This window comes from Toxorhynchites rutilus, chromosome 2 (assembly GCF_029784135.1).
Source record: "Toxorhynchites rutilus septentrionalis strain SRP chromosome 2, ASM2978413v1, whole genome shotgun sequence".
Taxonomy (NCBI): Eukaryota; Metazoa; Arthropoda; class Insecta; order Diptera; family Culicidae; genus Toxorhynchites; species Toxorhynchites rutilus.
Window position 1 is genome coordinate 198,177,651 of NC_073745.1, and position 12,098 is coordinate 198,189,748.

Genomic DNA, 12,098 nt, shown 5'->3' on the forward strand with positions numbered 1-12,098 from the left:
GTTCAAACAAGAATATCAATGAAATGTAGAATGAGATTCATTACAACATTACACGTGTTCGGCCCCACACCTTGCTGGATGTATTCGGTTGAATGGCGAAAGCGAGGATTAGCTCATATGCACGTTTTTAATTTCGATAGTCGACAAAATACGCCCTGAGAAAATCGATAGTGTAGTTTTCTCAAAAATTCCAGATGCGTCTATTGATCAACTATTCACACGTATTCGGAAATCCTATCGAGTCAAAATTAATCGCATCGATTGCAATATCGCATTCTGTGATCCGTTCGACTTCGACGGATTGTGCGAATGTTGAAACGAAATCTAGACGTCATTGAGCTTCGTGTTCCATTTCTGTGATGAAACATAATTTTCATGCTAAAATACCTTTTTTTCGTGTTTGTACTTGTACTTTTCGTGTGATTCCTCGTTTGTGCGACTTTTTTCATGAGATTTTATTATAACATCGGGTCTTGAATCACACTAACACACAAATGAGAAATCGCACAAAAAGCAACCGCACAAAAACAGGTTTGCCTGTATCTCATTTTAAGTCATACATTGCGTCATCCGCGATTTTCGTTATACACGATGACCTGGCCCGACTATTTCGCGGATAATCGGGGTTCTACTGTACATCGAATTAACAAAAGGAAAGGTTTGTGTTTATTTTAATTTTTAAACGGTTTCATTTAGCTTGTCCTGTAATATATTTGTATGTTTGTAACATGTTTGTCTGTAGCGCTGACCCACATTAATAGAAAATTGACCCCCTTTCTGTTGACCGACTGATCTGGAATTTAGAACACACCTTTATCTCTGTAGTCATTATAAAATTGCGTATTTCATGATCTTGAAAATCCAAGATGGCGGCCGCTATAAAATCACGGATCACATATTTTCTCAAAACCTCATCAATATGAGTTTTGCAAAACCCCATCAATATGGGTATCAAATGAAAGGGCTTCACTAGTAGAACACAGTTATTTATGATAAATACAAATCCAAGATGGCTGCCGCTACAAAATGGCGGATTACATATTTCCCCAAAACTATATTAATATGGGTATCAAATGAAAGGGCTTGAATGGTAGATCGTAAAAGTCATCATGTACCTTAATCTTGCTTAGTTCAAATGTAATCTGTACTTTTTGACGAAAATCTGTACTCTGTACCGAACAGAATCTGTACCAAAAATAACGAAAAAATCTGTACCTTTCCAGATGCAACACTGATTACAACATAAATAATTTCAAGGTTTTGATTACTCAATTGTTTATAACATTAAAGTTCAGTAAATTTACATTTAAAAATAAAGTGTTCGGAATTTTAATCATGTGTAGAAACTTGATTCATATTCCGAAAAAAAAAATATAAATACAAATCCAAGATGGCTGCCGCTACAAAATGGCGGACTACATATTATGTCAAAAGCCATGCATCTATTATGCAATGTCGATTTCCCCAGGCTTCATGGTTTTGAAGTCTGTGTTAAGAATCATCCATCCATTCCAGCGATCGTACCTCAATCGTTGCGCAACCATAACTGAGTAGATTTCCGAGCGGCACTCGCTTATATACCAATTGATGTGATGATGTCAATAGCCTGTTTTGAAAGCCATTTTAGGGCAATTGAAACAAGTTTTTGGATCAAAAAGTAACAAGCATATAACGCGTAGACATTTTATCTTTCGAATGAAGTGTTTACCATTTCCTTCAATTGTTTAGGAGTAATTAACACCCAAAATCTCGTTCTCTGGCGTAACGCTTTCGCTTTCGAAACTTTGAACTTACACCCCAGTATAGAAATGAAAGACGTAGTCCTACCTCAAAATCTCGGAACGCATTGCAAAAAGTGTGATGCACAAAGTCTTAAAACGAAATGGAATTGGATAAGCTTGGACTATCGAAATCAAAGGGTTTGTGGTACTCGAACGTTGTACGTAAAGTATACCCTTTAATTCAGAGCCCTCATTCGATTAGATGTCAATATTGCCTACGCTCCAAGCTTATCAATTACGTAATCCGATAAGACAACGCGATATGGAACCACAAAAATCGATTATTTCACTGACGCATAGCTTCCCCCCTCAAGCGTCATATTTGTGTTACTAAATAAACAGAAAACCGCTACGTAACTTGCATAAGTCAACATGAAAAACTGTCCCTATTTTCGGCCACAATCCTCCGCTTGGTATCCCAATCGGAACAGAAAAAAAATCTAATCAAACTTGAATCATTTATATTTGGACCGTGCAGCAGTTGCTGGAGGCATCAGCCGAAACAGAAGAGGAAAATGCGAATGTACTTCTCCCGAACACTATCTGTTCAAAGTTGGTTTCCCACTCTGCGAAAATGATGATGATGATGATCCTTTAACAAGTCCCATTGGTAGCTTTTCTGCCATCAACCCCAACCTCCACCCTCAATTGATGACGACTGACAGATGGTTCAAATTTAATGAATTATTCACGGGTGATGTCGATGCATGTGAACGAGGTATAACCGCAGGACACATCATACGGCCGATTGAAATAACGATGAGACACTCTTCCTGGTAATAACGACGGTTAACAGCCTCTTCTTCCGATTGGGGTGATTAGTTCGTAAGAAACGGTAGCGCGAATCGGAACACGACCTGACCGACTGACAGAGGGTAAAATGTGGTAATAGAGAAAAAAAAAGAACGGCTATTGGTTTCGGCTGTTCGATGAATCAGGTGTGAGTTTTAAGTGTAGTAAACACACGGAAAAGCGTCGTTATCAGTAATTGAACGGTGTGTGGGTTGGATACACACTCTGGCTTGGCTTTGACATTCGTTCACCACGAGCACGTACCTTCGTTGAGTGTACGTCAGTGGAATGAAAACAGGTGAACACTTGAGCGAAATGGGAGGCCTCGACAGCCTTGAGAGTTGGGTGCTTTCATTCCCTTTTAATCGCCATAAAAACGTGAAATTACATGTCATACCCCAAACCGGTCGAAACCGTGTCACAATATCGATGACAATAAATCGGGTCGAGTCTGTTTCGGAGTGCGTAGGCGCGTGAATCTATACACGGCGTTGAATCCACACTTCGTACAAAGCGAAAACAAATTATTCGAAGTCAATACCAAAAGAAATTATTCTCCTTGAATGTCGTATTCGTAATTTTTGAAAAAGACTCATAGACAACCTCACGACTCACATTGGCAGGAGATGCACCATTTGTATTTTCAATTTGCTCATGATCCTATCTGAGTAGTTAAGAAGCTATCTTCCGAAATCCCTAAGCGCAATGATGGCAAATATACACATAGCATGTCCTTAGCTCATTTTTTTTGTTCGTCCATTTAGAACATTTAGATTCGACATTTATTTCAATTCTACAATGGAAATATAAAAAAAGCATAACGGATCGTTTATGTTGATATCACGTGAGTATGTGAAAACAATACGACCAACGAAGGAAAATATTGAGGAATTATCAATATCGAGTTACTGTGCGGAAGAACTTGTTGATAACAAAAGAGCCCCTATTCGCTTGTGTTATAAATTTGCTCATGTTACGCTCAGAATTTTACTTCATATGTGAATACAGCACTATTAACCCATTTTTACACGTGGTTTTACCTATACTACTACAAAGGCTTACTTCCACCTTCACCTTAATGGCCATCAGAGTCTCATTACTCGAAATGGTACTCTTCAGCGAAATTAATTTGATTTTTGGATACAAGCCCTTTTTCATTTGACTACAATAAAATTCATTTACAGATACATATTCATGGAGAAAAACTTAAAATATGTTTGATCACTCTTGTCTCAAATTCCGAACACCATTTTTGTCACTGACTCATATTCCGAACACTTTTGTCTCAAATTCCGAACAGCAAAAATGGATTTTTTTTCAAAAAATCATAACTTTTAAGCTACTGAACCAATTCATATGATCGATATACTAAATTAAATTCAATTAGCTTTACTTTTTTGGAAAGATGTTATACTCGCAAAAAAAATGGATGTTGCTTTCGTAATTATTGATTGTATTTGTTTCTTATAGTTTACATGGTTTCGGGACCAAGGGCGCTATATCGGTATCGATACCTGTAAATGATGTTAAAAAGAAGTCTTTAACCCAAAGAATGTCAGGGTTTTGATCATTAAATTATTTATAACATTAAAGTTAAAGTAAATTCACATTGGAAAATGAAGTGTTCGTAATTCGAATCATGCATAGAAACTTGATTCATATTCCGAACACTAATCTAAATGAAGGTTTCTGCATAAAATATTATTTTTCTTCATCCATTTCTTGTAGATTCTTACCATCTCTAGCACTTAACATAAAAACAAAAAAAAATGTTTAAAATAGTTGAAAAAACTACAAAAACTGAAAAATTAACGATGCTTGTTTTTTTACAGAACTTGCTAACGCAAACATTTTATCATTGGTTTTGGCTGTCACTTTTTTTTGCAAATGCTCAATATTATAAATTATAGGCTGTATCGATGCCTGTGAATGATGTTAAAATGTAGGTTATAATCAGTGTTGCAACATTTTAATCTGTACCAGAGAGGTTAAAAATCTTTCTCATCTGTATTTTTTCGTCCAAAAACCTGTACCATCGAAAATATTCGTTGTTGAAATTTAGCATGAAAAACTACTCATTTATTTACTACAAATACTACATTTACATTTGCAAGTGCTTCATGTGTTTTATAATGCTTATACATAGTTTTTGGAATCTAGATTGCGTACTATCATGAATTAAAATTTTAAAAAATCGCTCCAAGCAATACTGCGGCGTAAAAGTCATCATGTACCTTAATCTTGCTTAGTTCAAATGTAAGAAATTTCAATTTCAAAAAAATCTGTACCAATCTGTGCTTTTTGACGAAAATCTGTACTCTGTACAAACAAAATAGTTGAAACAACTACAAAAACTGAAAAATTAACGATGCTTGTTTTTTAAGGAATTTGCTAACGTAAAATTTTATCATTGATTTTGACTGTCACTTTTTTGCAAATGTCTAATATTATAAATTATAGGCTGTATCGGTACCTATAAATGATGTCATGTCAAAATGAAGCCTATACCTCAAAGAGTGTCTGTGTTTTAATTATTCAATTACTTATAACATAGAAGTTTTGTAAATTTATATTCGAAAATGAAGTGTTCGGAATTTGAGACTGTTCGGAACATGAGACAAAACGGTACGTATTGTATTGCAAGTTTGACGTAGGACTATCGTTGGTTTAGTGATCATTTGTTTGAAGTTGAATCTGAATCAATTCTCGGTCAGTGGATGAATGAATAATTCGTGAAATTCGAAAACGAGAATATTACCTTGGAGCCACACGGTTTTGAGCCTCAATACATCTTTGTCGACTGAACAAAGTGACATGTTTATCACTTCATTCGAAAGATAGAACGTCCACGAGTTCTATGCCTTGCAAGCAAACTATCGATAGAGTCGAATGAACTGAAGAAGTTTCAAGTCTCTATAACTTAAGATAAAAAAAACAAATCATTGAAATCACAAAGATCTATAAATATGGGTACCTGCTTGAAATTTCATCTCAGTCACGATTTATACGCGGATGACACGACTAGCAAAGCAAGATTCGTCGTCGAACAACTTGTATGTAACGAAGGCAAAATATCCAGCAATAGAATCAATCACGCAAAAGTGGTGCAAAATTTATTTTTCCGCTTTCTTATGTTAATAAATAATAAACAATAGACGGATTTCGCGCCAAATCGTCTTTGGGACTGGCATGACCCTCTCAGAACTTAATGAAACTTTCTGGGCGTGGAAACTTTACCTAATTAAGTAACTTGACATACTTAGTTTTCCGAAAATTTATCTAGACTATCCTATGGAAAAGGCCAAATATTTTTGATAATTTTTTTATAAATTTTTTTTACTCGAAATTGTTAAGTCCTACAAAAATGTTATATATGGAAAAGTTTTAGGAGAATAATTGAATTTTCAGAAAAATAATGTTTTGAAATCCTACACTGAAAAAAGTTGATTTCAACAACTAAAAGTAGATTTTCTCAAAATGGTTATCTGCCATAACTCGAGAACTAATCAAGCAAATCGAGCCAAATTTGGCATGTTGAGGTTTCTTTCGTGAATCACCACTCCTCCCCTCTCTCTATGGGGGAGGGGGCTATCAAACAGATGAAGCAAGTTTCTGCATAAATCAAGAACTAATCAAGCAAATGGAACCAATTTCGGTATATGGAGGTTGTAGGAGGCAATACACTTTTCTATGGTGGTTTGACACTCCTCCCCCTCCCTAAGAGGGGCTGCATTACTCGAAAATCAATCACGCAAACGGAACCAAATTTGGGATGTGAGAATTTTTGGGTACGAGAACAACCAAATCGCCGAATGTGTTGATAAGAGCAAAACTCGAGGAAGGAATTGTCCGATTTAGGGCTGTCTTCATTCTATCATATTTTCTGTTTCAAAAATTTATTCCATGTAACGGAGAAACATGTTATTTGCAAGTGGATGAAAAACCTTGCACGAGAATTGTGTCTGAAAATAATCTGATATTATAATGTCAAATTTTGATAGAATTACTGAAATTTTATAGTAAAAAATAATTTCAAAAGGTAGATTAGAAGATCAATCAATGAACAGTTCTGCGATTGGACCCATGAGCGTGCGCTTAGTAAGACAACGTGAAAGTGATAAGCCGGTTCTAAGCCGAACTGACAGATTATTTGTTAATAATGACATCTTTTCGGTTACTTCTCCTCGTCTCCCGCCAGTAATCAATGCTGACTCTAAGACCACCTAACGAAAGGAATTGCGTGTGCGTGTTTGTATGTGTGGCGGCTGTCGTCGCCTCAAGTCTTTTCGATGCTGATGCTTTCTTGTTCGCCATCTTCCGATAGATCTCCTTTCGGCCTTAGGGGGAATCTTTAATGAACTCGACACACAAATGCCATTGTGTCTGCGATCACTATCTTCTCGTCCGCCGGCGAAACGTTTTCTTCGGCCCTTCTGAGCTCCCTCACAGTTCGAAACATACTGAACGGTTTTTGCCACTGGAACATCGCTTAAATATGCTTTTTTGTTGGTTAATGAATCGAGAGGAAGTGTGGTCGCGGACGGGATCGTCACATAGGACTGTGATTATGTGTAGTAATTGCATTTGAATTGAGTTTTTTCATTGTCCAAAATCTGTATTTTTTTCTCTGTTGACATATCAAATGGAAGCCCTGAAAAAAGCCGTTACTGTATGAGCTAGTATCCTTAACGGGTTAGAGGAGATAACGTGGTAGAATTCTGAACCACATTGTTCGGGACCAACAGCGTAAATGTTGAGCAAGTGTGAACATTGATTCCTTTTTTTTAACCCTATCCTTATCCCCATCCAAATCCTTTACTCCTATTCAAAATGCAATGTATGACACATCCACATCCAGCACATTAATTCGATGCACAGCATAACAGAAGCCGAACGCACACAGATAAATATGTGCATACAAACTGATTCCTGCCAATATACATTAATTCCAAATCCAACTATCAAGTGTAAAAGATCCATCCCGTGTTCGGTTGTTATTCCAAGTATTTAATTCTCCAGTGCAAGCCTCATCCAAATGGTTTACCTAAAACCAAGTTCCAGTATTCCTGAGCTATCATCATCCAGGCCTCCTTCTGCCGAAGGAACCGCCATGTTCCTTAATGACGCAATCCACCACACATTCTGTTAAAAAATGTATACAAAAATACCATTGAAGCCATTACTACCCTCTTATTCTGTTTATTGGAGTTATTCAGAAGAAGACAAGGAGTAGGGTGCCAAAGAAAGGGGTCATCTCGAGTTTTAAAAAGTTACCCCATAAAAAATGTCACCTCGAAAAAACACCCTATGCAAAATATCAGCTCAATCGGACTTAAGCGAGAGTGGCGCAAAGCGGTCAAAGTTTGAGTTTTTTGAAAATCGAAAAATCACCCAAGGGGGGAGTAAAGGAAATCGGGGTTTTCGAAATTTTTTTTGACATAATAAATTTTTGAAGACAGTCATTTTTGGAAAAAAAAGGGGAAAATGATTTTTTGGACCATCAGGCAACTTTGAAAACTCATAACTCAAAAACGAAAAAAAAACGCCTTCCTGATATCGAGATATGTTATGTGAAAAATCCTCAGCTAGCTTGACTAGCTAATAAGCTTTAGTTTGATATGTCGATTGTCTAAATCGGATCAGTATTTCGAAAGTTATGAATTTTTGAAAAATGTCATTTTTGGAAGAAAGGGGAAAAAGTCGAGGATCAGCCTGAAATGAAAATGGGCACCCTAAAAAAAATAAAAAAATACGGGTCTAATGTTTTGCGATGAAGAACAAAACCACCACTTTTCACGAAAATCTGAGAATCACTATATCGGTTTGCCATAGAATGGCTGTATATACATATTTTGAAATTTAAAAAAAAAAAGTTTTTGAGAAAATTAATTTTCATTTTTAAAATAACTTTTTTGTCAGCGAAATTCTTTCCAAATTTTTTTGGGAATTTTTTTGTGAAATTTTTTTTTAAATTTTTGTAAATTTTGTATTTTTCAATATCATTTATCACTTTTCTTAACATTATGGCGATCAATCAATTGAGGCGATGGTACGTATCAAATAACAAACTGCATAGACATATTCGTGGATGGTGGATGATTAATTCGAAAGATCAGACAATACTACTCACAACTGAAAAGACTGAACAAAATATTTTTAGAGCGAAATCTTCTTTCTTATGAGTGTAAATCGAGATATCGTAATGTTCGAAGCAGAAACAATACCAAATGAAGAACTTTATTTTTTACTGAGATCCAAACTATTTCGTCTTTCCGCTTTTTTTCAATTTCTTTTACTGTTTAGATGTAAAATAATAAGTCCTCGACTCTGGAATTCTGAAACAAAAGTTTCTTCGATACGATTAATTTAGAAACACTTACCAACTGCAGAACGCATATTGACAACAAAAAATGTCGTCTCGAACAGGATCCCATGTCATAGTTGTTATTCCATCAGTGTAAAAACATCAAAATTCCAGACATCCGTCCTTGCAGGATGCCTTATCTCCCATTCAAGATTTGGTCGGGCACAGAACTTGGCGCCGTTGTCACGCTTTGCGAATTATTTCTTTCACTCTCCGCAAAACAGAAAAAAACATCCAACAGCCGAGAAGAGGAATACGCTCAATGACCTTTGTCGTTGGTTGCCGTCCTCGTCGTCGATGTTCAATTTACAGGATTAGTAGCTTCATCTGCATCACAATTCACAACATTTATGTGTCACTCTTCTCCCCTCTAAGCACGCATCACTCTGCTAAGCGAGTAAACAAAAAAAATAACCAAAATTTGCATTTCGCAAAAAATACGCAACGCACGGTGTATTCTCCCAATCAATCGGATACACACTTAACTGACAAACATCTCCTTTTGTTGTGCACTTTTCGGAATGCTCTTCTTCCCTATCAACAACCAACTCACACACGCACGCGTTTCCGCTGCTGCGCCACCGTTATATTCTCCAACCGACTCCAACTCGAGGTGTGTTGTAGATGTGTGTTTGCGCATCAAAGGTGGCTTAATTCATGTTACTATGTATGATTCATCACCAGACCACTACATCTATCCCCCATCAGCGTTACTAACTTTTAACACAAACACCAATCCAATTGGATGTATTCTTATATAAAAACCCTTTTTGGAGCAATTTTGCAATCGAAATTATTCAAACCAAACAGAACTGCACTCTCCCCCCCCTTACTAGAAGAGCGGTGACCTGATGGCACAATTACTATAACTCAAAATGATGTACTCGCGCGCGCATTCTAATTACCGCATGAGCGATGCTGTGGCCAATCGTCTTCACCAAACCATCGAAGGTAGTAACTAAACATGAACTGCACTCCTGTCGCACTACCGCCATGAGCGGCGTTGATCTGAAGAATGTGAAAAGCCAGCCTTCTTCACGATCGGACAAAACGGATGTGTCAATCCAGCATCGCCCGATAACCACCGCTCGTAATTTTACGCGAGCTTACAAAGAAAACAACTCTTTCGGACGGCAAGTGTTAACTGACTGACTGACTGGGAGAAAAGCTTACGCCAGTGTGTATGTCGAGTCTCTATCCTCTGTTGTACGTTGTATCCCACTTCCGTTTGTTCGGGGTGTTCAATTTTAAGTTTGTTGTACACGATTCCTGTTTGCAGCTGTTTTTTTTTGACGTAGAACTACGCCTTTCATTAAGGGTGCCAAATCAGAAAACAGGTCACGTTTTTATGAAATAAAGTTAACGTGAATAACTATTTTTACCACGAACGGATTTAGACGATTTACATACCAAACGAATCGGAAATTCGGAAAAAGTTGTTTGATATGCTATATATTACAATCCACTATGTGTAAATGGTGACAAAGAAAAGAAGAAGACGAACTGTTTGAGAACGAAGTATTTGCGGGCGAACTGTTGGCGAACGAACGAGCTGAATTGATTTGAGCTGGACGGAATAGATAAATAGAACGAGAACGCTTGCAAGAAAAATAAAACGATATTGTCATTTACGAGCAAAATGCGTGTAACGCAGAGTTTATTTTGTTGATGTATACTCAATTTAGGGTTAAAAATTAAATTATATTTACGTAATTTTGATGGAAAACCTATATATTTTCAATTTCATGTACTTTTTCAACTCCGTGTAACAGTAGAATTTTTTGTCGAAGAAATTTTCTCCGACCTGCACTGTGGTCACGCGTATTCTAGAGCTTGCCACTCAGAATACATTCTAGGCGTGTTATTTGGCATAGAAATATCAACTAAGTACTAATAAAAAAGAGGCAAGTAATATTCACCCTCATTCCATTTCACGATCGCGATTGGATTGATTGGATTTCACATTCCGATCGAGTTCGAATATTTTGCATTTTACCCGTTCGCCTCAAATCCTAAGGGGCGATGAATTTCGAATATCGAACTTTCATCGCAGCAGCCAGATAACTGTGAAATTAAAAGAAAAACAAAAACGGCAAATGGTTATGGAAGTTATAGTTTCTGCAAAACTGATTTATTGTGTATTCGTATACATTTGAATTAAAAGTAAAATCATGTAAAACGATATAGATTCTGATTAATAATTTTTCTCATCGAATTTTAAAGTGGAAAGCGGTCGCAGGAGGTTCTGCATAGCACAGCAACGACGCGGATATGACGGTTGACCATTTGGAGAAACGTCGTTTTGTGAACGTTACCGATGAAGGTTGCGTTAATGAATCATTTTTTGTTGCATGTCCGGATAATCGCTTCCTGGCTACATGAAACCGACAGGGTGTACAAGGTTTTGAAGGAAAAATATCCCTCACCCGAGAAAATCATCTCGAACCTCATGACATTAATCGGATGAATTGCCTACATACAACTTGTTGACCATAGCATCCCAGACGTGCCAAATGCGGTCAAGTTGACACGCCTGAAGAGTGGCAGTTTTCCGGAATTTCCCGATGATGAAGGCAAATCTTAAAAAACAACGTTGCTGCAATTCTCGCCCGGTAGCGGTTCCTTAGTGGTTATAAACCGACAAGGCGAGGTTCCTTTATTTAAAGTTAAGTATTATCAGTACTATTAAAGTGTAGTTAATAAACGTGAGATGGACACAAAAAAATATTTTTTTCATAAAACGAAAGAAAATTACGATCTCGAATCGCTCAAAAATCATCTTTGGTTTGGTTGAGAAACGTCATATACAGTGCCATAAACTGCACCACGAACGCTTCCAAATGGAATATATGTTTGTCTTTGCTGCATTCGGTGTCCATACTGCCCGTTCAACGTTTGCGCCTTCAGACTCATCGCAATTTTTAACCAGATTCTGTACTAATTGACGGAATATAACATCCGATGGGTCGCCTTGTGTTAGCAGCTCCTATAGCCGTTCTCTCACCGCTTTCAGCTTCTGTGGACTTTGAGGACAATCTGATTGGTTGTTTCTCGGAGGAATACTTTCCAGTCGGTTTTCGGCATCTCTTCGTTCACCTTGAACGGATACTGTTATACCTTGCTTGCTATCAGAATGAGGAAAGCGCGTCGCAACTTGCGCG

General features: G+C 37.1%; 1 protein-coding gene across 7 annotated transcripts in view; it reads right to left on the minus strand.

Moving 5' to 3' along the window:
* Positions 1–10,099, minus strand: part of LOC129771088 (sodium/potassium-transporting ATPase subunit beta-1-interacting protein) — a 130,917-nt gene extending 120,818 nt beyond the window's left edge. For 3 of the 7 annotated variants that reach the window (XR_008742278.1, XM_055774410.1, XM_055774412.1), the window contains exon 1: positions 8,954–10,099. Coding sequence is in view for 6 of the 7 variants with exons in the window: in XM_055774410.1 (XP_055630385.1) it covers positions 8,954–9,007 (54 nt within the window). In the remaining variant the exon portion in view is untranslated. The remainder of the gene's footprint in view (positions 1–8,953) is intronic. The other 4 variants (XM_055774409.1, XM_055774408.1, XM_055774406.1 and 1 more) reach the window with 4 other exon arrangements.
* Positions 10,100–12,098: the final 1,999 nt, after the last annotated feature.